General features: G+C 38.9%; 1 protein-coding gene across 1 annotated transcript; it reads right to left on the bottom strand.

The window, feature by feature from the left end:
• Positions 1-608: 608 nt before the first annotated feature.
• Positions 609-27570, bottom strand: LOC119261560 (gastrula zinc finger protein XlCGF26.1-like). Its single transcript, XM_037531815.1, has 3 exons — positions 27488-27570; positions 22385-23526; positions 609-2835 (listed from the first exon to the last, which is right to left on the bottom strand). The coding sequence occupies exons 2-3, from the start codon at positions 23380-23382 to the stop codon at positions 2040-2042; spliced, it is 1794 nt and encodes a 597-aa protein (XP_037387712.1). The 5' UTR covers positions 23383-23526; positions 27488-27570; the 3' UTR covers positions 609-2039.

Below are 27570 nucleotides of genomic sequence, written 5' to 3'. Positions count from 1 at the left end.
TTAGGAGGCTGGAGCATCTGAAATTAAATGAATAGTTACTCCTGTCATCAGCGCAAGAATCTCCTGAGGAGTAAAACTTTCAATTATAAAGATTAGGTAGAAATGTAGAAACAATATCAGAGTTTGAAGGGAGTGAATTTACAATAGAAGTACACAAAAGTGCAACAGCACATACAGTAGTGTTAAGCTATATTTGCTTCATTTGTCGTTGATAGGCCACTAGTTAAGCAGCTGACTTAGTCTAGTTCTTATTATTATCACACTTATTTGAATAAACGTCTGCAACTAAGATTAACGCTGTTTTGGAAATGAAAAATCCTGCAGTGCTGCATCTGTACACTATACAAGAACAAAGAAAGTCAGAGAGAGAGAGAGAGAGAGAGAGAGAGAGAGAGAGAGAGAGAGAGAGAGAGAGAGAGAGAGAGAGAGAGAGAGAACAAGCTTCCAATATTCATGACTGTAGTTCTTCATGAGTGGCTCAGCTCCACCATTCTGGAAAGATGATAAACTCTCAATGCACATGCAGTTCATCACTCACTGCAATGTGTTTCATCTTTCTGGGTGCTGTGGTACTGATACAGAGAAGACTGACGAACACACACACCAACTACAGCTTCAGGCTTTTTCCTTTAACACCTATGAAACAGCAGTCATACAAACACAATACAAATCTTCAAAAATATTACAAACATGCTGAAATGCTAAAGCACACATTCGCTATATACAGCCAACGACCCTCTCTTTCTGTATAAATGTGTAAATCCTCTGAACCACAAAGCTTTTTCATATCATCCTGTAATATACTGTAAATAATAGGTCACTTCCTCAGACTCTGCACATATTCACATTTTACATATTCACAAATTAATCTGTTTACCACACCCACACTCTGTCTAATATGTTATTCATGCTATTTACTGTATGTTCGTTTACTACTTTACTGTCCTTTTTTGACATTTCTTGTCATTTAGTGAAATCGAGTGATTATGATTCTTAGCAAATGACATTATGGAACAACAAAAAAAATAAATCTGCCTCTATCAGGTTATGTAGCATTGTGGAATATTTTAAACAGCTGTATTGCCAGCCAGTTTTTGCCAAAGAGAACTGCAGGCTAAAGCTGGTCTAATGCTGGGTAATTTAGCACAGCTTGACTAAGATCGAAATTTATAAAAAAAACAAAAAAAACCTTAATTTTCCATAATTTCAGTGATGCAACGTATCCTAAAACAAAAAACAAAACAGTGAATTTTAAAAGAAGAAAAAAAAAAAATTTTTTCCAAGGTTACAGAAACATCTTATCAAAATAATAAAAACAAGAGGAAAATTAACAAAAATAATCTCAACAGTTTAACACGTTCACAAAAAGAAACAAATATAGTGTTTCTCATGCGCATTCTAATGACGTCAGCAAGAGTCACTCTCAGTGAGGCCCAAGGCCTTGAAAGTCCCCAGATGGTTTCCTTTCACCCAGTTCTATACTGATGGAGATATCCAGGTCTAATTTCTGTTCCATCGGCCACCACCACATCTGGTAGGACAGGCTGGAGATGGACTTAAGCTATTCCTCAGCTCCCTTCTCAAGGAACAATCACTCTCTATGTATCAAAAGAACAACAGTTCTTAAAGTCTCTGAAAGCAGTAATGGAAGGTTCATGATCAATTGTAGTCTGGCTTGTATGCGACTTTATGCCGCATAGAACATGCCCAAGGATGTCAACTCCATAAGCAAAACATACCAATTCTTACATAACACAGCTTTAAATTAGAAAGTAAATAAATTATATATTTAATGAAGAAAATCTCAATTATTTTCAAAATATTTCACAAATGAAAATTATTTGGGGATAAATGTAATGGACTACACCTTCACATTGGGTACAAGCTGTAGGTTTGACTTGTATTTCATTTTATGCTCATGCTTTAGAAACAGCATATAAAACAACAATAGGTGCTGGCCTGCAAGGAGTTTCAAATCAGAACTGAAAGTACCATTTCCTACAGACATTGTTTCCGGAATAGCGTTATGGTTACATTCATTACAGCCCATTTCCACCACTGCTTTTGGTACATTTGTGTATCTTCACAGTCTTTGAATGCCTAAAACTCTTCCCACAGTCTGAACAGTAATACGGCTTCTCTCCTGTGTGAATGCGTTGGTGCTGATGGAGAGAACTCTGGTGAGTAAATCTCTTCCCACAGTCTGAACAGTAATATGGCTTCTCTCCTGTATGAACGCGTTGGTGCTGATGGAGAGAACTCCGCTGAATAAAGCTCTTCCCGCACTCCGAGCAGTAATACGGCTTCTCTCCTGTGTGAATGCGCTGGTGTTGTCGGAGATGACTCTGTCGATTAAAACTCTTCTCACACTCTGAACATTGATATGGCTTCTCCCCTGTGTGAATCCGCTGGTGTTTCTGGAGATAGCTCTGGTGATTAAAACTCTTCCCACACTCTGAGCAGAAATATGGCTTCTCTCCTGTGTGAATGCGCTGATGTTGTCGGAGATTGCACTGATGAGTAAAACTCTTCCCGCACTCTGAACAGTGATATGGTTTAACTCCTTTGTGAATGCGCTGGTGTTGCTGGAGATTACTCTGTACAGTAAAACTCTTCCCACACTCTGAACAGTGATATGGTTTAACTCCTGTGTGAATTCTCTGGTGGTTCTGGAGACTACTTGGTTGAGTAAAACTCTTTCCACACTCTGAGCAGCGATACGGCTTCTCTCCAGTGTGAATGTGCTGGTGTATTTTGAGAGTACTCTGTTGATTAAAACTCTTCCCACACTCTGAGCAATGATACGGCTTCTCTCCTGTGTGAATCAGCTGGTGTCTTTGGAGATAACTATGATGATTAAAACTCTTTCCACACTCTGCACAACAGTGAGCTCTTTTATTGCTTTGTTTTTGTGTTCGTTGGCGAGAAGTTTCTGTGCTGAGGAAACCACATATTTGTTGAGCACTGGGTCTTCTTCTGGATGTCATATTGTTATATAACCTGTTTCAGCAGCTTAACATTACTATTTCTGTAATGTCCCAAGGTGTTTATGGACTATAAGTATATGTATGGAGTTATGTGTATTACAGCAGTGTAGGAAACTGGACACTAGAAGCAGGAGAAGACTTGAAAGAGGATGTCAATCATCTCTGGGGAAAAAAAATAAAAATAATAAATGTGGAATGCAACACTTACATCAACTGATAGAACATGTAAAAGAACGAATAAACCTTTATCTGATGTGGAAAACCCAATCACCCAGCTGGATTTTGCTATGGTAAAAATGAATCAGATTTTTGAAAACTGCACATTGTTTCAAACTCAATATGTTTTATCCTATGTATATTTTTCTGCTGAATGCCACTGCAACCCCTGCTTTACCAAGAGCCAAAATATGAATTTTGTTGCAGAGCATAAAAAAATATGACCTGACAAACTTCTTAGAGTGCTTACAAATCACAGCCAAGAGCTCATCAAAACTGCTGATTAAGCATCTGAAATCTATTATCTCTTATAAAGCAAGAGAAGACTAAGATACCTAAACATATCCAGCTTATAATTTTCACTGTCTGAATTGGCACTAAGAAATTAAAGTTAAGGACAACTATTGAAGTCAAGACAACAACAATCTGGAACAACAAAAAAAACTGTAGATTGGTCAGGTATGCAAAGCAAAACCCCCAAGTCACTATCAAAGACCTGCAGGAAGATTTTGTTGGCACAAAATCCAGCACTGATAGGGTTATTTTAAAAATGTATTCCATTACACATTATTGATTCTCCAATAAAAACGTAATTGTTACCTAATTTAAAGTGAACTTGTAATACTAAAGATGTATAATTAAATAAATTAAATGTGAACTGCACTATTTTATAAAATCAATGATTGACTATAGATAACTACTGAAATATAATGAAACATTATGCCTGACAGGAATCATCACTAATCTCACATTTAGCAAAATCGACAAATCTAAAAGAAGAAATATATGGATATTTTTATCACATAAAAATGACAAATTTTGTCAACAGTGTAATTTGAGTTTGGACACATATTCAGACTTTAAAGTTTAGAAATCAAGCTTTAAGGTTTTTTGAGAAAAGAAAAAAAAAACACTTATTGTAACAGCTTTTCTTTATTTTTATTTTCATTAAATTATCACACTGACAGTAAAAATTCTTAAACAAGAACACAGAGGAACAACTAATCATTGTAGAAAGATCCAGGACAATGGACCAAATTCAATATAGTTAAAAACTATACTGCTCTCCTTGGACTTTTCTTTATTTGCCTTAAATGGAAGTCATCATTCTATTTTCTATGACTGCCCATTATTTGTGTTCTGTCTGCTAAAACAACTGAACTAGATCATAAGGTTTCATATTGGTGTGTCATTTTTTAACTTTTGTCATTTGTAGATGCTCCCTAATCAGCTCTCAGCGGTCACATACATCCATGCGATCTAGTTTAGTTTAAACAAGCATTTATTCCACATGAAAACCAAGAGGGAGTTGATCATTACGGTTATAATAACTTAAAAAAGATAATCTACAAATATTAACAAAACTACTGAAGAAAATCAAAAAGTGAAAATGAAACTAACTTTGCTGCTCACAAGATTTCACTCTCTGTTCATGTTTCAGACTTTTAGTTCAAATCTGCCAGGTTTGAGTATCAAAAGTTAGATTTATATCCAAATCAAACTAGAATTTATGGAGCAATAAATTAGAATTAAAGTTTACTGCCAAAGTGGTCTGCTGCTGTAGAATCTGGTGGTCTATAAAACCATTTAAATGACTGATTCACATATTTCAGAAACGTTGCAGATATCAGCTCTGACAACAAAAATAATAATTTTAAAAACTTTTTTAAAAATTTGAAAAATTTTTATGGATTGGCTGCAGGACCACCTCCCCTTGTTTCTTCCTCAAATGAAAAGCTCTCTAAAACTACACAATTCTTGTGACCTATTTATCATTAAAATGGCAAATTTTGGCAAAAGACCACCTGTTTGCATTTGAACGTAATCCTGGTGGTAATCACTCTGTTTTTATATTCTACCTGTAATCTCATTACTGTTTTTTTTTGGTAATTATAAAGGAACATTGGAAATATGCAACAAAGCTCCGAGATAAATCAGAGGCATGTTGGAATCAAGTGCTGTGGTCTAATGAAACATCAGGCTACCATCACACACAGATGAAAGGGTGTCCAAACTTTTTCACGCCAAGTTTTACATGTTTTATATATTAAATTATAGAAATATGTCTTAATAAGTTTGCACAAATACGATACCAAATAGTACATAGTAATGGTATCAACGCTTGGGATGGCAATATCTATGACCGATACCCAAGTCATTCATAATTGTATATGTATATTGTAAAGTAGAGCTTTTTTTGGCAACAAACACCAGTGGTGAGTTTGGCCTGGACACAAATATAGCCATGCAGAAGGGTATCTCATCCCCTCTCTGAGTATGGTGGCATATCCATGTTTGTGGGGCTAATAGAAAACCAAATGTTTTCTATGCGTGACCGGTCTGGACCACAGACAGGTCAATCTAGCACCTAGGCTACAAAGCCATTCTGTTATAATACATGCAGAATTTTGGTTTGGCATTGAAATAAGCAAGGTCTTTCCTGAAAAAGACGTTGACTGAATGGCAGCATATGTTGTACCTGTATACATCAGTCAGCATCGATGGTGCCTTCACCGATGTGCACTAATGCACCTCCATGTCAAAGCCTCCGTGGCTTTTGCACTGTTGACAAGCTAAATGGTCCCTCTCCTCTTTAACCCAGAGGACACAGTGTCCATGATGTCTAAAAACAATTCAAATTTTTGATCCGTCAGACCATAGGACATCAGATCTCCGGCCCAGAAAAGGCAGCAGCGTTTCTGCATCCTGTTTATATATAGTTTCTTCTTTGCATGACTCAGTTTGAACTTGCATTTATGGATGCTGCGAAAAACTGAAAAAGCAGGTCTTCTCACGTCTTCAATTGTTGGGTACACCAAGCTGCTGCGCCCGCACATGCATGCGCACATACCCCATGTTTTTGATATAACAAGGGAAACAGAAAGTCACTTAAAGGTAAAAGATCAAGGATGACCAGTTCTTAGAAAAGGTTCTACAACTAGACCAGAGGATCTGAATTACAGTGTCAGAGACCCCACGCTATACACAATGTGATGCTTTCTTCCATCTAGCACATCTCATTTACAAAAATATATAGAGCATGTCTCCAAGACTTAGATTGGAAACACCTAATCCACACCATCAAGCTCCTGAACGGCTGACTCACACATTACCCATTCATTTTTACAGTTGATTATGAGTGTTTACATTAATACCAATAATACAATCAATAATAAGTTGACCTGATAAGATTACGTGTACAAAATTTTAACAGACATGTCTTTAGAAGTATTTAGGCAAAGCTGGCCCAAAAGCAAAACAGCATTTTAACCTACTACGTATGAGCATTTCAATGTAGTATGTTTATAGTGTAAATCAAAAAGAAAGAAAGAAAACAACCGAATATTCTGGCATATTCTGTGTTGTCTGCTCTAATTTAAACTCGTCAAATCTTATTTTCAGAACTCAAGTGTGTCTCCAGCTGTTTGTCTCAGGGTGAATGAAGAACAGTGAGTGTTAAAGCGTCGGAGAGCTTCCTACCTTCAGCAGCTCAGCTCAGCTCTTGTTTCTGCTCCTCCAACATGAGCGCGGAGGCGTGGACTGCTGACCACAACAAAACCTTCTGCTTCTCCGCTTTACTGCAATTGGAGAAAGTTATACATACAGAATTGGCGCCACCAACTGGCCTGACGCGCCTTCACGCTGGATCCACGCAGTCACGGAAACGGGCGGAACAGTCGTCATTTTAAATCCCACCCGTCTTCGATCAAACCCCGCCTCCAGCTCCGTGATTACGACCTGTTTTTATTTAAGAATTTTTGGAGAAAATACATAACATAAGGAAAAATATAAAGATCTAATATTAACACAAGAATATTCCACCGTTTTAATGTTTATAATATGGTTTGAGAAGAAAATATTCTCAAGTGAAATAGGACATATGAATTCAATTCAATTAAACTCAAGTTCATTTGTATAGCGCTTTTTACAGGTAAGTTGTCACAAAGCAGCTTTACAGAAGTTTGAAAACACACAGTTACAACATATATCCCCAGTGAGCAAGCCAGAGGCAACGGTGGCAAGGAAAAACTGCCTCAGTCTGGAGGAAGACACCTTGGGAGGAACCAAGACTCACAAGGGGAGACCCATCCTCCTCTGGTCAAACATGAACACTACTCAGAAGCCCAACTTTGGTCAGTTATTTCTTCTGGGTGTGATAATCTTAAGTTGTAGATATTAATACATTTATATGACCAATTTTTGAGGTTAGAACTACATAAAAGCGCATTCATTTTTACTTTATCTAAATATCATTGGCTCCCCTTAAATCAGCTCTGGTATGTCATCCTGACACAGGATTGGTTTGGGCCCATGTTAGACAGAAAAACGTGTCGGCATGCATCATACAGAGTCAGGTGGCGATCAGTCTGTGTGAACATCATGAAAATAATGAAAGGCACCATTCACTCCCCAGTCCGTACAGTCCATTTGTGGAAACTAAGCTATAAAAACAGCTGGTAATACTTTATTTGGAGTGGCCTTTTGTAGATGATTAATAAACTCTTAACAGATTATCAGTAACACATCAACAACATATTCATGACATCACAGAAAAAAAGCTTTTTGAAGCACGTTGTTTTTTTACAGCTTAGTTCCTATATATGGACTGTATGGACAGGAGAATGAACGGCACACTTTGACAATATTTATGTAAAACATTAAACTCAAGAAAGTGAGAAAGTGAGGAAATCATATTTTTCATGATATGAGCCCCCCCCCCCCCATATTTTTGATAATAATCATTTTTAAAACAACAGAACTGATATAATAAATGCTATTAAAATGTGTCACTATTACTAATATGTATATATTAGTAATAGTGATATATATAAAATATTGTGTTAGCCTCCCCTGGTTCTAAAACACTTGTTTGTGCGAAGGGCAGAAACAAGAGCTTAAGCGTTCTCTGTACTGAAGTTACTTCATCAAACACACACACACACACACACATCTTCTAAGCCTCTTCTCCTTCTGGGTCGCGGGAGGTGCTGGAGTCTATCCAGCTGACATCGGGCGGAAGGCAGGATACATCCTGGACACCAGTCCATCACAGGGCAGACAGATAGACACATTCACTCACACATGCACACCTAGGGGCAATTCACCATGTCCAATTGGCCTGACATTTGAGTGTGTTTGGCTCCTTACATCCTGCGTCTGCTCCTTTGATTCCTACACATTAACTAGCTTATGCTTTTTGCAAATACAGTACAATTTTGTCTTCACTTTTAGTATTTAGGGGATGGTTTTTGTATGAAGTATGTTTGGCATGTTCTTCTTGAGGACTATAACAAAGGAGATATGACTCTGAAGACTGGAACAATGATGTTTTGCTGTGCTGGGCAGTACTGAACAGATTTGTAATGGAGACACAGCTCATCCTTGAACTTTCCATTGCTCTTTTTACAGACTATAAGGACTGTTAATATTCTTTCTATTCATGGCGCTTGGAGACTGGTTGTTGCTTAAGAATGGTGCCATGACATGAGAAATGGAATTTCATGCCCATCTCTAATCTATTCTACTAGTCATGGTGGTGGCCTATGGTGCAGCAGGTGGAACTGGGTGAAAGATTATTAGGTTCTGGGCCTTACTAAAAGTGACTCTTGTTATTAAAATGTGCATGAGGGGCACTGTTTGTTGATTGAATCTCATCAATGGCAATGTCTTCAGTTATGTTACTGAACCAATCCAAGTGTGCATTAGGACATCCCTAGAGGTTTATGGATGGGGGGGCTTAATCTGTATATAGTGCACTAAATGCATTCCAAAAGTAGTTTTGTTCACAATCAATTAGTGCCCTTAATGTCCATTAGTGAAACATGCAGCCTATGGTTGAATCCTAAAATGTATCTCTTGGACATTTACTGCACTATTTGGAAGTTGAAGAGATTGGATAAAATTCAGTCCCTCTTTTGGTCGTACTGCATTTTATTAGACAGTTGGCATTTTAGACCAGGGATTCTTAAATCAGTTCTTGCACCCTAGCAGACAGTCCATGTTTTTGCCTTAACCCATTTTTGTGTTGCTAATATCTTGGTTAAGGAGTGTTGGGAGCCAGGATAAAGCACTGACTGCCTTCTAGGGTGTTGGAACTGTTTTAAGAACCACTGTGATACAATCTTTTTAAACTGGCAAAATGTTCTTGTTGTTGCAATACTTTTGGTCAGATTTGCATCCTATAACCATCTCATGGTCTATTCGAGTCTTATTGAACCATCAACATCAAAAATGATTCATGTTAGCCCGGCCAATGAAGGCCTTCACTTGTGTACCCCCCATGGAGCATCATGAAGACCCACTATTAGTAATCTATATTATTATCCATCCATCCATCCATTTTCCAGGCCGCTTCTCCGTCAGGGTCGCGGGGGGATGCTGGAGCCTATCCCAGCAGTCTTCGGGCGGAAGGCAGGATACACCCTGGACAGGTCGCCAGGCCATCGCAGGGCAGACAGACAGACACAGACAGTCATTCACACATTCACACCCAGGGGTAATTTAGCATGTCCAATTGGCCTGACTGCATGTCTTTGGACTGTGGGAGGAAACCGGAGAACCCGGAGGAAACCCACGCAGACACGGGGAGAACATGCAAACTCCACACAGAGAGGACCCTGGTCACCCGGCCGGGGAATCGAACCCAGGCCCTCCTTGCTGTGAGGCGACAGCGCTACCCACCACGCCACCGTGCCGCCCATATATCTATATTATTAATAATCTAATAATGAATGATCTATATAATTAAGGAAAGGTTGCAAGCACTTTCACTAAATGAATATTCTGATCTGTTGTCAATTTTCTTTGATTCTCTTATGTCTAGGTATTTGACTGACCCAATTCAATCTAGTGTCCTGACATGTTTTACCATTACCATTTTTGTAAGTATTAATATTGATTCATTTAAGAAAATGACATGGTTCAAATGAAAAGGTAGATACCAGGAGACATTGAGTTTTAATTAAATGTTAAAGTTAAAGATATATTTTTAGATGCTTCTTAAAAGTGAGCACTGAGCTCGACAGTCTAATAAAAGGTGGATTTGAGTTCCACAATTTAGAAGCATAACATCTGAATGAGGCCTCTCCGTGTTTTAGATATTTTTCAGAAGGTATTTGTAGAAGGCCACTGTCTGCAGATCCAAGATTTTGTGTTGGAACATGAACATAAACTCTGTGACGTAAGCAGGTGCTAGGTCATTTCCAGCCTTAAAAAACTAGTAGCAGAACTTTAAAATAAAATAAACCCAACACGGCAGTTCTTTCAAAATGGGAGTGATATCTCTTTTTTTGTTTTTAGCTACTCCGTTAGGGGAGCCAGCAGTTACAGTTAGATGCTTATCGGGAGCCAGAGCGCCGGACATTAGTGGCAACCTTAGATTAGCTGATAAGAGATATTCGAGGATAGTTATTCATGTAGGGGCCAATGATATCCGTCTGCGGCAGTCAGAGATAACTAAGGCTAATATTAAAGAGGTGATTAAACAGGCCCAGACGATGTCCGATGCCGTAATCTGCTCTGGCCCCATCCCAATGCGGCGCGGCGCTGAGGCCTACAGCAGGCTTACGGCGTTAAACCGCTGGATGTCCAAGTGGTGTTCCGAAAATCAAGTGGGCTTTATAGATAATTGGTTACGTTTTGAGGGCAAGCCTGGTCTTATAGGTAGGGATGGTGTCCACCCCACGCGGGAGGGTGCTGCCTTACTTTCGTGCAGCATAGCACACAGTCTTTTAGTTAGTCGGCAGAGTAGTGTAAACCGCTGCTGACAGTCCAGAGCCGGGACCAGGCCGCAGACAGACAAGCTAAACCGACCGTCTGCGATCCGCCTTGAGGCGTCACCCAAGATTAACCTTATTGAGACTGTGTCTTTGCCCCGAATTAAAACTAAATTTAATCACAGAAAAACTCAATCAGTCCGCTTAAATAAACTTATCAACATATATCCATGTTCTGATGATAGCACTAACACCTTAGATCTAAAACCTGGACTACTTAATATAAGATCACTAACTCTAAAGCAGTCGTCGTAAATGAAATTATAAGCGATCATAAATTTGACTTTTTTTGTCTTACTGAAACATGGGTTAGACCAGATGAATATTTAACTTTAAATGAAGCCACGCCTGTAGGCTATAATTATGCACATAGGCCAAGACTAACAGGCAAGGGAGGTGGAGTCTGTGTAATATACCAAAATACTCTCGATATTAGTCAGAAACAATGCGACACTTTTACTTCCTTTGAGGTCCTCTCTATTCACGTCACAAATCCGGTCACAAAAAAGAAGGCGTTCTCATTATTTAACATTTACAGACCACCAGGGCCATACTCTGAATTTATAAAAGAATTTAGTGACTTCGCTGCAAACTTGGCTGTGTGTAATGATAAAGTAATAATTGTAGGGGATTTTAATATTCACTTTGAGAAGGTAGACAACCCATTAAAAAGGGCATTTACCTCAATCCTAGACTCTGTTGGTTTTACCCAAAATGTAACAGGGCCGACACACTACTGTAGTCATACGTTAGATTTAGTTTTGACACTAGGTCTTAACATAGACAAGCTTAATATCGTACCGCAAACCACAGCGATCTCCGACCATTACTTAATTTCGTATGAGCTACGATTTAGCCATAACATACGTCCCCTCGTTATTCAACAAAGCGCACAATAAAACCTTCTACTGCCCTACAATTTATAGAAAATCTGCCAGAGTTATCAACCCCAGTCTCCACTCCATCAGATCCAATTGAATTAGATTTACTAACCGATTATTTAGAAAATACCTTACTTTAGAAAATGTGGCCCCACTTAAAATAAAAAGAATAAGGCAGAAAAATCCCACCCCATGGTACAACGATAAAACCCGGACCTTAAAACAAACAGCTCGGAAATTAGAGCGGAAATGGCGTCATACCAAACTAGAAGTGTTCCACACTGCCTGGAAGGACGGCCTTATAGATTATAGAAATGCTCTCACTAAAGCTCGCTCAGCATATCTGGCCTCACTGATTGAGAATAATAAGTATAATCCTAGAGTTCTGTTTAATGTGATTTCCCAAATCTCACAAAATCAGGCAGGTAATGAACCAGAAATCCCAGCAACTCTCACCAGTGAAGTTTTTATGGACTTCTTTAATAATAAAATTGATAATATTAGACAACAAATTCAACCCACAGTATCAAATTCAAATCCAGCTTGGCTGCCATCTGACTTGGCTGATATAGAACAAAACACAGCTGTAGAAAAGAATCTGGAAACCTTTTACCCACTCCCACAGCTGGAGCTAGAGAAGATTATCTCTTCTGCAAATTGCACAACCTGCACACTCGATGCAATTCCATCAAAATTACTCAAAGAAGTACTGCCAGTTATTATAAACCCTCTCTCAACTATTGTAAACTCATCCCTTAGTCTGGGCCATGTTCCCAAAGCTTTTAAACTAGCAGTTATCAAACCCCTGATCAAGAAACCAAATCTTGATGTCACCGTTTTGTCTAATTACAGGCCTGTTTCTAACTTACCGTTTATATCTAAGATCTTAGAAAAAGCTGCGGCCCAACAACTTAGTTCATATCTACACAAGAACCATATATATGAAAAATTCCAATCTGGATTCAGGCCACACCACAGCACTGAGACGGCTCTAGTTAAGATAACTAATGATCTTCTTCTTGTCTCTGATCAAGGCTACATATCTCTCTTAGTGCTACTTGACCATAGCGCGGCTTTTGATACAATAGACCACAATATTCTCCTAGAAAGGTTAGAAAACATGGTTGGAGTCACAGGGACAGCCCTATCATGGTTCAGATCTTACCTATCAGAACGTTATCAGTTTGTTAGGGTAAACAATTTATCTTCCAATTATTCAAAAGTGAGATTTGGAATTCCACAGGGCTCTATATTAGGACCATTACTATTTACGCTATACATGTTACCGTTAGGCACAGTTATAAGTAATCATGGTGTAAACTTTCATTGTTATGCAGACGATACTCAACTGTACATTTCAGCCAAGCCTGATGACCAACACAGGTTAAAGAAAATGGAGGACTGTGTAAAAGACGTGAAAGGCTGGATGTCACGCAACTTCCTCCTATTAAACAGTAACAAAACAGAGGTTCTCCTTCTGGGTCCAAAATTAGCAAGAAGTAAATCACCAGATTTAATCTTAAATCTTTAATCTTAAATCCAGCCACACCTGGATTAGCAGCAAAAAATCTTGGCGTTATAATAGATTCAGATTTATCATTCGATCAACACATAGGCGGCATCACTAGGACAGTTTTTCTACATCTTCGCAACATTGCCAAGATCAGAAATGCCCTGTCCCTGCGTGATGCAGAAACACTAGTACATGCCTTTATTACTTCTAGGCTAGACTACTGTAACGCGCTACTGTCAGGATGTACAAGCAGGAATTTAAACAAACTCCAACTAGTCCAAAACGCCGCAGCTAGGGTCCTCACTAAAACTAGAAAATTTGAGCATATTAGTCCAGTGCTATCATCACTTCATTGGCTACCTATTAAATTCCGTATTGATTATAAAATCCTTTTATTGACCTATAAAGCCCTACATGGTCTTGCTCCTGAATACCTGTAAGAACTTATTTCTCATTATGAGCCATCACGACCACTCAGATCCCAGAGCGCTGGCTTATTAATAGTCCCCAGAATTCAGAAGGTTTCATCTGGGGGAAGAGCTTTTTCTTATAAAGCCCCCAAACTCTGGAATGATCTTCCAGAAACTGTTCGGGACTCAGACACAGTCTCAATCTTTAAGACTAGGCTGAAAACTCACTTGTTCAGTTTAGCTTTTGGTAGGTAATGTTCCCCCTTAGATAAAGGCAGCAGATCCAGGGGTCCATGGACACAGGGAATTATAGTAAACTGAGACGCTGGTGCTGTCGTCCCGCTGCTCGCACGCGGTCACACAAGTTTGTGGACGGTGGAGTGGAGGGATGCCGAACTGTTTCAGAGTGCTGCCGTGTCTGTGTGTCCTTCTGGTTCTCTCCTTTTAGTGTTTCTTTTCACTCTCTGCAAGTTGATGTAGATGAAGTGTTCATTCATGCATTCATTCGTTCTTTCTTCCAGAAATGAATGATGTGCTGCTTCAAGACTTTTCCTGCTCCTAGTGTCCACTTTTCTACACAGCTCATATATGCATCCACAAACACATCAGGACATTCCGACAAGAGTAAACTGCTGAAACAGGTAAATTAAAAGAACATGGTGTCCAGACGAGCCTCCTGTACCCAGCAAATGCCATCTGGTGCTCTCCACACGAACACATCTCGCAGACAAACACAAAAATGCAGCAAGGAAAGGTCTCACAACTGTTCACACTGTGGCAAGAGTTTTGATCATTATAGTCATCTCCAACGACACCAGCGAATTCAGACAGGAGAGAAGCCGTATCACTGCTCAGACTGTGGGAAGAGTTTTACTCTGCAAAGTAATCTCAAAACGCACCAGCGCATCCACACAGGAGAGAAGCTGTATCACTGCTCAGAGTGACAGACAGACAAGTGCACTAAGAGCAGTGGTGTAAATAGGCAGTAAAGTGTGTAACCTTAACACTGCAGGCACTCACTTACTCTAGCAGTCTGGAGGGAACAGTGCTTCCAGCATGGATTTGATTTTAAACCGTCTATTTTTACTTTACATCATTTCAAAAGAATGTGCATAAACATCAACAAATATTTCCTCTGCTGAACACCAAGTCAAGCCTACAAACTATACACATGGTGCAGTAATAAGGGGTGTCAGGGGGCTTAAGCACCCCCTAAAAATGCTGGTATATTTCATATAAATTGAGTAAGCATAATTAGGCTAAGATGATCTATCTTTTCAATCTTTTCCACAGTAAACTGCAGACAACTTAAACGTTTTTGAGTCAGTCACAAAAAATAAACAAAAAACTCTCACAAGCTTGTCCCAGTGGATTATTTGTGGTTAGCCACTTAAATATAGATTCCTTTTTTTTATTCCTTCCAAAAGACAGCAAAAAACTAAACCGGGAAAGTAGGTAGGAGGTAGATTCCTTTGTCAGTAACAGTACTACTTCATTGCCCAGTGTATTTGTATTGCCAGAGCCTGTGGTCATCCTTTACAAGAACCACACAACACAGCGATGTTAGCATGACAACTACCTTGTTGATACATCATTGCTACAAAGATGCTGTATAGTTTCAGAGCCACATTTACAAAAAAACACAGTCATCATTTATGCCAAATATGAACTCTCAAATATTCTTTACTAAGTAAATCCGATTCTTTTTTTAATGCCTCATTAACAGTAATACAACACTGTTTCCAAAAAAGTTGGGAAGCAGTGCAAAATGTAAATAAAAACAATTTAATAATGTGCAAATCATTTAAACAATATATTTAATTGAAAACAGTACAATGACAACATATGAAACATCCTTTGAAAAAAAAAAAAAAAACACATGCCCATTTGGAATTTGATGAAAGCAGCATGTTACAAAAGAGTTGGGATGGGCATTTTTACCACTGTGTTGCATCACCTCTGCTTTTAGCAACACTTTTAAGTGCTTAGGATCTTAGACACGTTGCTGTAGTTTTATAAGTGAAATATTTTCCCACTCTTGATTAATATATGCTTTCCTCCTTTGCCACATTTTTCATTTCATAATGCACCTAATGTCTGACAGGTCTCAACAGCAAGCAGGCCACTGTAGTACCTGGACTCTTTTATTACAGAGCCATTTTGTTGTATGCAGAATGTAGTTGGGCATTGTCTTGGTGAAATAAGCAAGGCCTTCCCTGAAAAAGAGATTGTCTGGATGACAGCATATGTTGCTCCAAAGCTTGCATGTATGTTCACAGATGCGCAAGCCATGTGCGCTAATGCACCCTCATACCATTACGGATGCCGGCTTTTTTGCTAACATGCCGGATGGTCCCTCTCTTCTTTACCCTGGAGACTGCAGCATTCATGACTTCCAGGAAGATCTTCAAATATTGATTCATCGAACTACAGGACACTTTCCCACTTTGCCTCAGTTCATCTTAAATTAACTCGGACACATAAAAGGTGGCACTTGTGAGATGTTCCACCAGGTATTTTTTAACATTACACAAGTTTACGTCTCAGTTTGCTCTTGTCCCAACTTTTGTAAAACATGTTGCTGACATCAAATTTAAAATGTACATATGTTTCAAACAACATTTCTCTATTTCTTCATTTGATATTTTGTGTTTGTACTATTTTTAATAAATATAATAAATGATTCACTTGTCATTGCATTTTCTTTTCATTTACACTTCTTTGGAAATGACTTGATTTTCTTTGTAAAGCTTGAAGGCTGAATGTTCCTTGAGAAGGGTATACCAATCTATCTCCAATCTGTCCTACAAGTAGGATTGTACCAGAGTGTTAACTTGATATCTCCATTGGAAAATTGGGTGAAAGGTGTGCATTTAGGGACATTCAAGAGCTTGGGACTCTTGAGCGACACTTGCTGACATCATTAGAATGTACACAAGGTACATTATCATTGTTGACAGAATCTTACCAATGACACAGTATTTAGTTATGTTCCTAAAGCAGTGCAAGTGTGCATTATTACACTTTTTTTGATTTGTAACAATGATTCAATCAAAGTATATTCAGTTCTGTATGGAGAAAATATAATTTACATATAATGCGCATTACAGGAAAAAACTACTTTGATTATGTCTGTCAGGTGCTAAATTCTTTCTTTAAGCCAGTGCATGTACGGTTATGTGTGTTTTTGTGAATGTTTTAAGCTGTTGGTGTTTTTTCTCTATTTTCTCTATTTTTATGCTTTGATATATCTTTTGTTGTTCGCAATACCCTCTAAAAAATCCTAGTAAATTTTATAATCACAGGAATTATGAAAGAATGTTTTTCATTCATACACTAAATAAGCTTTACATTTCTTTAGCTTTTGAGATCCAACAAGACCGAGATGATTTATGCGTTTTCTGGTGAAAACTGGCCGGCAAAACAGCTGTTTCTGCCACAGTATATAACCTAATAGATGCACACTTCTTTTTTGCTGTTCCATAATGTCATTATGAATATGAATAATGACTTTAGAATGAGCATCATTTTATTTTGTTAAATATGTCGCAAAAAATCGGTCATGGGGAGTGCACACATGTAGCATAGAAATCAGACCAGGCAGGTACACAAATGGTAAGAAATATTAAAAAGAAGAAAAATATAATTACAAAAGTATAATAAATGAGATTAGATATAAAAGAGCTAATATGAAAGGGGCTAAAAAGGTAAATATGAATATGTACCTATGTGCAGAGTCTAAGGAAGTGAATTATTTATGTAAAATATGGATATGAACATTTGTACAGTTGAATAAATAAACATTGTGGTTCAGGGTAGGTATACAGTTATAAGAAAGGATGGTCTGTTTATTGCGCAATCCCATTTCCAAAAATGTTGGGACACTGTGCAAAATGTAAATAAAAAACTGAGCAAGGCGAAGACCAAAGTTTCATTTAAAAGATATACGTGAACTGGTGGAACAACTGGGAACATCTATACAAAATTCAACAACAGGATGGCTGTTATCAGGAGATACGATTAGAGGCAAGAAATTGCTCTTATACTTTTTAGAATAAGACATACATATTAAACTATTCACTACACATAATAAAGAAATGTGAACCATGGCTTTGCAGACACTGTCAAAACAGAGAAACAGCTGAGCATGTTCTGCTACACTGTGAGAGGTGTGGCACGACAGGAAGTTCTTGCGGATTCCCAGGGCCACCAGTTTACTTGCATATGATTTTTAGGGTCCAAGCACACAGTGCATAGGATGCTATTGTTCTTGTTCTTGTTCTTGTTCTTGTTCTTGTTCTTCTTCTTCTTCTTCTTCTTCTTCAAAACGTGTTGTGGGGAACAGATCATAAGGCATCCAGACACCAAACTTGGTAGGTGTAGTTTGTGTGCATCTCACCAGACAGCAAAAATGACCGAGATTGGCCAAAGGGGGGGCGCTATAGAGCACCAAAACACGTCATAACTCCACTCATAACTTGTGCGTCATTCCTTGGGTCAAGCCAAACTACTTTGCCACTGGTACCATTTAGCTCTGCCCACTTAGATTTGTGCTAATTTGCATAATATGCAAAACCTACTTTTGTGAACTAGTCCTACAATTTTCACTCAATTCTCAATTTTCTGGTATCAGAAAACTCAGAAGAGCCTCTTTATCAGTAATTATAAAAAAAAATCTTGATACTTTCAAACATTATGGCTGCCATATGCTAATTAGCCCTTCTGACAAAACTCAAAATTCACTTAAGACTCTATAACTCGAGGATGCTTTAGCCAAATAGATTGAAACTTCATATGCTTATTCAAGACAAGATTCTGTGGAAGCCATTCAATTTTGACGGGCATATGTCATTAGGGGGCGGGGCAATTGCCAATTAACTATTTCTCAGCATCTGTGCATCTGATCAAACTGAAACTTGGCAGGCATCATCTACTACACATACTATAAATGAATATTGAAGGCCAATATGATACATTGAAATTTATGGCCACCATCAGCCAATCAGCATTCAGCAGGCCTTTGACAGGCTTATCATTGATCAATCATCATGAAACTTGACTGGTGTCTACATGTATCCACTTCCTAACAAACAGTCTAGTTTCAAAAGATTTGACCACAGGGGGGCGCTATACTTAAATGTAAACCTATTATTACATGTCATTACTATATTATTACAATTCTGATGCAAATTCCATATGAATCCATTGTAGTACATCGTGTCAAACAATTTTGCAATTATATGTTTATTAAAAAACTTAAGTTTTTTAGTAATCGTTAACTGTTTGACAACCATACTTTTAGAACTAGTCTCTGGATTTTCAGCCAAACTTTTTGAAATTGGTCTCACATAACTCAGGCATCTCTAGGTAAATATTTATCAAAAAATGTTGACTTTTCTACTCAAAGTCATGTGGATCAGTCAACTAATTACTGCCGTCACGACAAACAATTGGTGCTAAACAATTGGTGCTCAGTTCACTCACCTGAACAACTTTCATTTTTTTGTCATGTCAAAAGTTGCACTGCTTGTCTGGTATTTTGCCTTATGTGTGTCTGTCTGTCTGCCCTGCGATGGACTGGCGACCTGTCCAGGGTGTATCCTGCCTTCCGCCCGAAGACTGCTGGGATAGGCTCCAGCATCCCCCCCGCGACCCTGACGGAGAAGCGGCTTAGAAAATGGATGGATGGATGGATGGAAGGCCTATTATACAAAGGTCAAAAGGTCATTCTGACCAAAACATGGTGAACGTCTATGGTTTTAGTCGTTGATCAATACTGATATCATACTGAGGCCTTTTGACAAATTGTGCCCCACTTTCACTGAGCTGCTCTACACCTAAAGGGCCCCCTATGAGTGCCTTAGGCCTCACTATAGCCTACACCAAGTCAATGGGTTAAATATAGAACCAATCCACTGTGCAAGTGGTACTATGTGAGGAATGCTGCCATTAGTCATGTAGTTCTTACATCTATGTTGACAACTTCTTGGATGTTCTACAAACTGGTGTATATCAGTACATATGAATGGAAACTTACAATGTGTATAAAGACGTCTGCTCATTGTTTATGACAACTGAAGGCCTTTTGATTAAGTGACACCATTTCAGTTCTATTCACTCTGCCAATGAATAAGACCCAAACAGCTTGAAGCCTTTTTAGGCCGAATGAACTAAACCTGCAGAAGGGCTGGTATTGCTTGTGCGTTCTTGGACCCGCTCATCGCCGCTTGCGATGGTATGTGGCGGTAATGCCCCTCAACATAGCCTGCCAACCTCCATTAACACAGAAGAACAAGAGCAAGCAAGCTGGCGAACAGGAAGCCCGTACTGGTGGTGTTGTTTTCTGATCACGCATTGAAGTGAATGCGCGCTGAATCTGATGACAGTGGTTAAATGATTACATTTAGTGAGCTGTGATTGACTGCATGCCTGTTTAGCTAAACGCTAGCTAATCTTGAGTAAGAGACCGTCTTTAAAGTGCGAGTATTGTTTAAAAACGTAAAACCTTTACCGAGGTGAGGAACTTGTCTGTGTTATTCACAAACCTTGGAACTAACTGAAATGTACAGATAATGTGAAAACCACCCATTATCATAAACAGGTAACTCAGTTTTAACGTGTCTTGGAAAAAACGCATGCTTTTATTTCAGAAATAAAACATTACTTAATAAAAGCATAAAACAATCAAACACCAAGAATGGCAGAGAAAGGTAGAATCTTTCATTAAAGGTTAAGGCTTCGGGGCCGCAACTGAGGCACACAAAGAAAATACGTTATATATAAAATATAAATTATATTGTGAGATGTAGTATATATATATACACACACACACACACACACACACACACACACACACACACACACACACACACACACACACAGCATTATCTTCCACTAAACAGAAATTGTTTATTAACACATCTCACAAACACTATAAGCTTTAGTTTGGTAAAATCTGTTTTTTTTTATTTTAATGAGTTTTCCTTTGTAACAAATACCTACTGTTACTCATAGATAAGACATATACATCTAAAATAACTATATTTTGTACATCCACACAAATATGGTACAGCCTTTAGTTTGGTAACGTACACATTGTGTTTTTGTGTAATGTGTTTTTATTTCAATTAGATCAGTGACAATTTAAAAAATGGAGCTCAAAAAGGCCCCCCCCCCCCCCAAAAAAAAAAATACATACATATATAATGTGCATACACACACACACACACACACACTTTTTATATATAAAACATACATTGAGTCATTGATGGGGTATTGGAAGGGCACACATCAGGTGGGGCATGTCTTTTCAGTATATGGGTGTCAGGTACAGGTGGTAGGTACAGGCTGAAAACTGTAAAAAGCCGACTATTACCAAATACATAGAACTATTTATGTAGCCCCACTAAAAAATAGCACAGTAAGCATTTGAACAATCATGCAGTAAAAATTGTCACTACTTTGAAAAAAAAAAAGCAACAACAATGAGGATATATGTAAGATAACATGTTTTCCATATGGTTGCTCAACCAAAAAAGTAGAATGTAAAAGCCACAAACAGCAGTAGTTGGTTGTGTTCAACCTCAGTTCAACCTGAGCTACAGCACCATCTAGTGGCAGAGGTGTGATTTAAAAAAAAAAATGTGCTATTGGGTTTAGATTAAACTGCAGGTTCACTTTAACTACATGCTCAGAGGACACAGCAATGGAGTTTAAGAACCCACGTGACCCATTCAAACTCAGGTTAAACTCTAAACCACACCTAAGCTAATGACAGTGCAATTGCCCCTTAAAGTTGAGAATTAGAGAAGTGCGGGCTGACAACTGCAGATGCGGTCTTCCTTGCCTCAACACAGATTTGGCCGAAGCAGTTACAGCTTTACACAAATTATATGCAAAGAAAAGAATAGATCAGGCTTAAATTGCATATAATGAAAAAATAATCAAGTGTTAATTATAATTAATAAGATATAAACATGTGAATTTGCATTAATGATAACAAATGTGGGGGGGGGGGACCTTCAATCACCCAATCACATCAATCACACCAATCACAGAAAATATAAATTATGAAAAATACATCATACTTCAAGATCAAATTTCTTCAGAGCATATAGAAAACATTTCCTAAAGATTTAAGGACAGACAAAGCAATATTTTCGCGATTAGTGAACACGAAGGAATAGAGAAGCATAGAGGGTTTCAAGGAGCCAAACACACTGTTCAATGTTTGCCAAAACTTCCATCATTACATCAGAAAAACTATACTAGCAAGATCTACTGCACTATGAGGTTAACAACCTCTTTTAATGAATGTTGAGCTTCTTGATTTTCTCACCATGTATTTCAAATGAAACTCATTTTGGGAACTGGGTTGAAGAGATTATGAAGTACCACGCCTTCCCATTAGGTGTCTGGACTGTAGGCACAAAAAATGTATTTCATTGTATGTCAAGCTTATGCTTGAGAAACAGTGGACAACAGCAATGGGGACATTTTTAAAAATCTGGGCTATAAGCATCGTTTATTTTAGACCTTTATTCCTGGGATATGTTATGGGTACGCTCATTACTGCCTATTTCCACTTTTGCTCTTGGTGCACTTGTGTGTCTTTCCAGTATTTAAATGCCTAAAACTCTTCCCACATTCTGAGCACTGATACGGCTTCTCTCCTGTGTGGATGCGCTGGTGTTTCTGGAAAGTACTCTGCAGAGTAAAACTCTTCCCACACTCTGAGCAATAATACGGCTTCTCTCCTGTGTGAATGCGCTGGTGTGTTTTGAGATCACTCTGATGATTAAAACTCTTCCCGCACTCTGAGCAGCGATGGGGCTTCTCTCCTGTGTGAATGAACTGGTGTCTTTTGAGAGTACTCTGTTGATTAAAACTTTTTCCACAATCTGAGCAGTAGTACGGTTTCTCTCCTGTGTGAATTCGCCGGTGCATTTTGAGATTATTCTGTAGGGCAAAACTCTTCCCACACTCTGAGCAGTGATACGGCTTCTCTCCCGTGTGAATGCGCTGGTGTTCTTGGAGATGACTCTGTCGATTAAAATTCCTTCCACATTCTGAGCAGTAATACGGCTTCTCACCTGTGTGAATGCGCTGGTGTTGCTGGAGAGTACTTTGACGATTAAAACTCTTCCCACACTCTGAGCAGTGATACGGCTTCTCTCCTGTGTGAATGCGCTGGTGTTCTTGGAGATGACCGTGATGATTAAAACTCTTTCCACATTCTGAGCAATGATATAGCTTCTCTCCTGTGTGAATGCGCTGGTGTTGTTGGAGGGAACGCAGACGATTAAAACTCTTCCCACACTCTAAGCACTGATGTGGCTTCTCTCCTGTGTGAATGCGCATGTGTTCTTGAAGATGACCCTGACGATTAAATCTCTTTCCACAGTCTGAGCAACGATACGGCTTTTCTTCTGTATAAACATGCTGGTGTCCTTGGAAGTGACTATGATGATTAAAACTCTCTCCACTCTCTGAGCAGTTGTGACTTCTCCCCTTGTTGCGTTTCAGTGTTTGTCTGTGAGGTTTGTCCTTGTGAAGGGTACTAGATGATATTTGCTGAGTACAGCTTCTTCTGAAAGCCATATTCTTACATTTTACTAGTGTCAGCAGTTTAAGATTACTTTTAACTGGGATGTCCTTAAGTGTTTTCAGAGGTATATATTAAAGCTGTGTAGGGTAGTGGAGCCTAAGAGCAGGAGAAGACTTGAAACAGGATGAAATTCATTTCTGTAAGAGAAAAAGAAAAAAAAGAAAAGATAAACTTAATGTGAACTGCAACAAAAGTAGTCTGATCTAAATTGGGCATGCTCAACTTACATCAACCCAAAGAAAGTGTAAAGGAAAGCATAAACTTTCATTTGATGTGCAAAAGCCAATGGTCTAATTACCAAAACTGTTCAAACAGACATATAGACCACTTAAATCATGTAGTTGGCTTCACATCCATTTTAGAAACTCCAGGTCTAAGCTAGATTTCTCTATGGCAAAAATAAATGTGATTTTCCAAGTACGTGCCCTGTGGATGCATTTACAAGGTTGCAAAAGAGCCAAAGCATTCGCTTTGCTACATGCAATTTTTTGCTAAGGTCTCAGAACTTATTACAAGTCAGATATTGACAATTTCAGAACTTAAAAATTCATCAAATCTCTTAGGGTGCTTACACTTCACAGCCATGGTTTAAACTAAATAGCTGACTGCAAAGTAAAACCCCATATCACTGCCAGAGACCTGCAGCAAGATTTGACTTGCACAGGAACATTGTGCAACAATACTTCATAGTAGGCCAGTGCAGCAAACATAAATGTCAACATCTTACGTTTGCAAACCCCTCTTAGATAAACCATAAGAGACACTCTGGAATCAAGTGCTGTTGTATAAACACAAGCTGAACTCTTTGCCTACAATCACCCATGGATTGACTGAGAGAATCCCCAAACTTTGCACGTGCCACATTTTGCATTTTATATTATATGTCCAACATATAACATATAACCATGTCCAAAACATGTATACATCATTCAGCTTTACAGATGTGCACTAATGCACTCCCATACCATCACGGATGCTGGCTTCTGAACTATGCACTGATAACCAAGCTAACACATCATGGAGTCCATGATTTCCAAAAAAATAAATAAAAAAAAAAATCACGTTGATTCGTCGGACCACAGGGCGCTTTCCACTTCCCTTCAGTCCATCTTAAACGGGTTCAGACCCATATTTGGTCACAGCATTTATGGATCCTGTTTATATATGGCTACATTTTAGAGTTTTAACTTGCATTTTGGATGCAGTGGTTTGCAGAAATGTTTCTGAGCCCATGTTGTGATTTCCAATACAGAATCATGTCTGTTCTTAATGCAGTGCTGCCTGAGGGCCCAAAGATGGCCAGCATATACTGGTTTTTGGCCTTGTCAGAGGCATCAAAATGCACTAGTCCAATTTAGGTATCAGATAAACTCAGTTAGCTAGCTAGCTCAATCATTCCAATTGAAAATACAGCTCTACTTTTTCTCAGTTTTAACCAGCAGGAGGCACAGCAGGTTTATCTTCCAACCCTGGGGCTCCATTGCCCTGCAGTTTTAGGTATTCTCTACTCCTAACACACCTGATTCAGCTCATGCAGAGCTTGATTATTACCTCTTGAGTTGGATTCAGTGTGTCGGGGAAGTGAACATTGAAACTATGCAGGACAGTGGCTCCCCGGGACTGGAGTTGAAAACCACTGGACTATAGTACACAAAAGGACAAAAAAAGGTCAAAACCAGCAAAACTGTAGCAGTGAAAGAAGAACAACACTAATTTCTTGACTAGAAACAACTACAAAAAGTATCAGATACATTCCATGGTGTAATGAAACTATTGTAGTGGGAACACATGTAGTAGCCAAAATTGCTATTACAATCCACGACAACCCACTAACCTTCTTCAAACTCACAGCAAAAAACATACCAACCACTGTAGAAGATGTAGTGTAATGTGGCAGAGTATAGTGATGCATTTAGATTTTGAGAGTTGATTCCGAAACTCTGAATGAGCCTATGAATGAAAAACTAATTTACCTTATAATGTTTCGGCCATCTCTGCTGAGCTGAGATAAGCATTTTGTCAAGCAAGCTGTCTTTCCAGCAGGTAAAGCAGTGTTAGCTCAGTTATGCCAAACAACTGAACACAACCAGTGTTTTCTCTTTCTGCTGAGTCTCTACAGAAAGAGTTCTAGCCATTTGATGCTGTTCAAAAGCCCAAAATTCAAATCGTTCAAGAAAATTTCAGTTACTGTACAAGTGTGAACTACTGTCGGTTACTGTGTAACTGAAGACATTAATCTGTTTCCTGAGGTATATATTTGGAATAACTATACACATCAAACCTGGCATTAAAGTCAAAATACCTCTATTGATCCAACACTAATTACCACAAACACACATAAAATTTATGCACATGCCCAATAGCAAAGCATTATCCATTCTCTGCTGAAAATCTGTCCCCGAATCTGAAAATCTCAGCCTCTGAATCTGGGTCTATGGAAAAAAATACAATATAAATTACCATATAGTCCATGCCTATGTAGTTTTAACACATTTTAGCTAACATAGAATGACACACTGCACTGTAAAACTATACTGCCATCTCATTTGAGTGCATTCAATCAGATTTAAGTCATTAGAGCGGTAGAGCTTACAGCATTTATACACTCACACTCAATTGACTATTTTCGCCATGGCAAGAGCCCTATTGACTACTTTACACCTCAAACAGCCAGACGGTCACCAATGAATTTAGATTCAAACAAGATACTGTTCACTGTTTAGACCACAAATGTCAGCAGGATGAATTGCTTCATGACTACCCTCCCCATCACGCTCTGTTCACACACATGCTGTCTGGAGAGAGAATGAAAGATCAAGGAGTCTTCAGAAAAATGAATACACCTAGACCAGAGGTTCCCAGTCACAATCCCAAAGATCACACACTACACACAGGTTTATCATCTAGAACAAACTGGTATTTTTCACTGCATTTGTATATGTAACTACACAATTATATCCACCTTGGATCAGCATATTTTGACAATGTTAACAACTACATGCCAAATGGTGGTTGATTAGTGTAGTGGTTAACACCTTTGCCTTCTACTCTGGGGTTCAATCCCCGACCAAGGCAAGCGCCCTACACTATACCAATAAGGGTCCTTGGGCAAGACTCCTAACACCACCTTGGCCTGCCTGTGTAAAATGATCAAATTGTAAGTCGCTCTGGATAAGAGCGTCAGCCAAATGCCATAAATGTAAATGTAAATATGCCATGACACAGCAGGATGATTTTGGAAGGAGACGGAACATCTGGGACTGAAAATAACCGACAGAAGCTGATAAGACCTCAGACATTCATGGTCGGGTAAGTTCATGGTCAAATGGACTGGCTAGTTAGCTATCTGGCATGTCATGCCATGACAACCTATTGTTTTGGTGACCACAACGTTGAAATGTAATTCCTCAGAAGGTCTCTGACAACATTATGACAACACAGTGGCAACGTTGTCAGAGCGTTGTCACAACCTCCTAGAATCTTCATGAATTCCATTGTGTTGTGCGTGGAACTACGTGGAAGTTTACTAGGTTGCTAACAGGTCATCACAATACCGAATGGCAACGCTACTGAAAAACGAGGTTGTGACAGCCGCGTACAGACAACGCAAACAGCACCTTTAGACAGCGTAGCAACGCTGTAAGCGAGTAGACATTGTTGTGTGTTTGCTACGAGCAGGTGTTGCTTTAGGAAAACGTACAGCTACACTGTTCAGCTGGCTTCCATCACGATACAGCGAGCGTTTATGCTGCAGGTCTGAACGTCTCCGTCCTCTTTGAGTGTCCTCCGGAAACATTTCAGCCGCGTTGCTAAAGCTGTGCTCTTTGTGTTTGCAGGTCGTTTATAAAATGCAGCACAGATCTTGTCGTTTTGATGACATGTTTTCTGCTTTTGCAGCTCGCTTATTATGTGCAGCTCTTTGGGTCCAGCCACCGTAGCGATTTTAACAGCTCTCTTCATCCAGCTTTAGAACAAACTACTGTTTTCCCTCCACATTTGTACAAATACTTATACCTCATACTGTATCCTGCATGTTTGTTTTAGAGTAACTGAAGAACATTGAGTGAGTGAGTGTTAACGTGTCGGACAGCTTCCTACCTTTAATAGTTCAGCTCTTGTTTATGTTACTTCAACAGCCACCGTACGAGCGCTACTACTACTGACCACAACACAAACCTCTG

This window comes from Pygocentrus nattereri, chromosome 20 (genome assembly GCF_015220715.1).
Source record: "Pygocentrus nattereri isolate fPygNat1 chromosome 20, fPygNat1.pri, whole genome shotgun sequence".
NCBI lineage: Eukaryota > Metazoa > Chordata > Actinopteri > Characiformes > Serrasalmidae > Pygocentrus > Pygocentrus nattereri.
The sequence above is the reverse complement of the archived record's forward strand: the minus strand, read 5'-3'. Positions and strand labels throughout refer to the sequence as shown.

Coding starts and splice junctions, on each gene's coding strand:
- LOC119261560 (XM_037531815.1), bottom strand. CDS start 23,382: ATGGCTTTCAGAAGAAGCTGTACTCAGCAAATATCATCTAGTACCCTT. Junction 2,836..22,384: donor AATACTGGAAAGACACACAA/GTGCACCAAGAG, acceptor TTATCTCCAAAG/ACACCAGCTGATTCACACAG.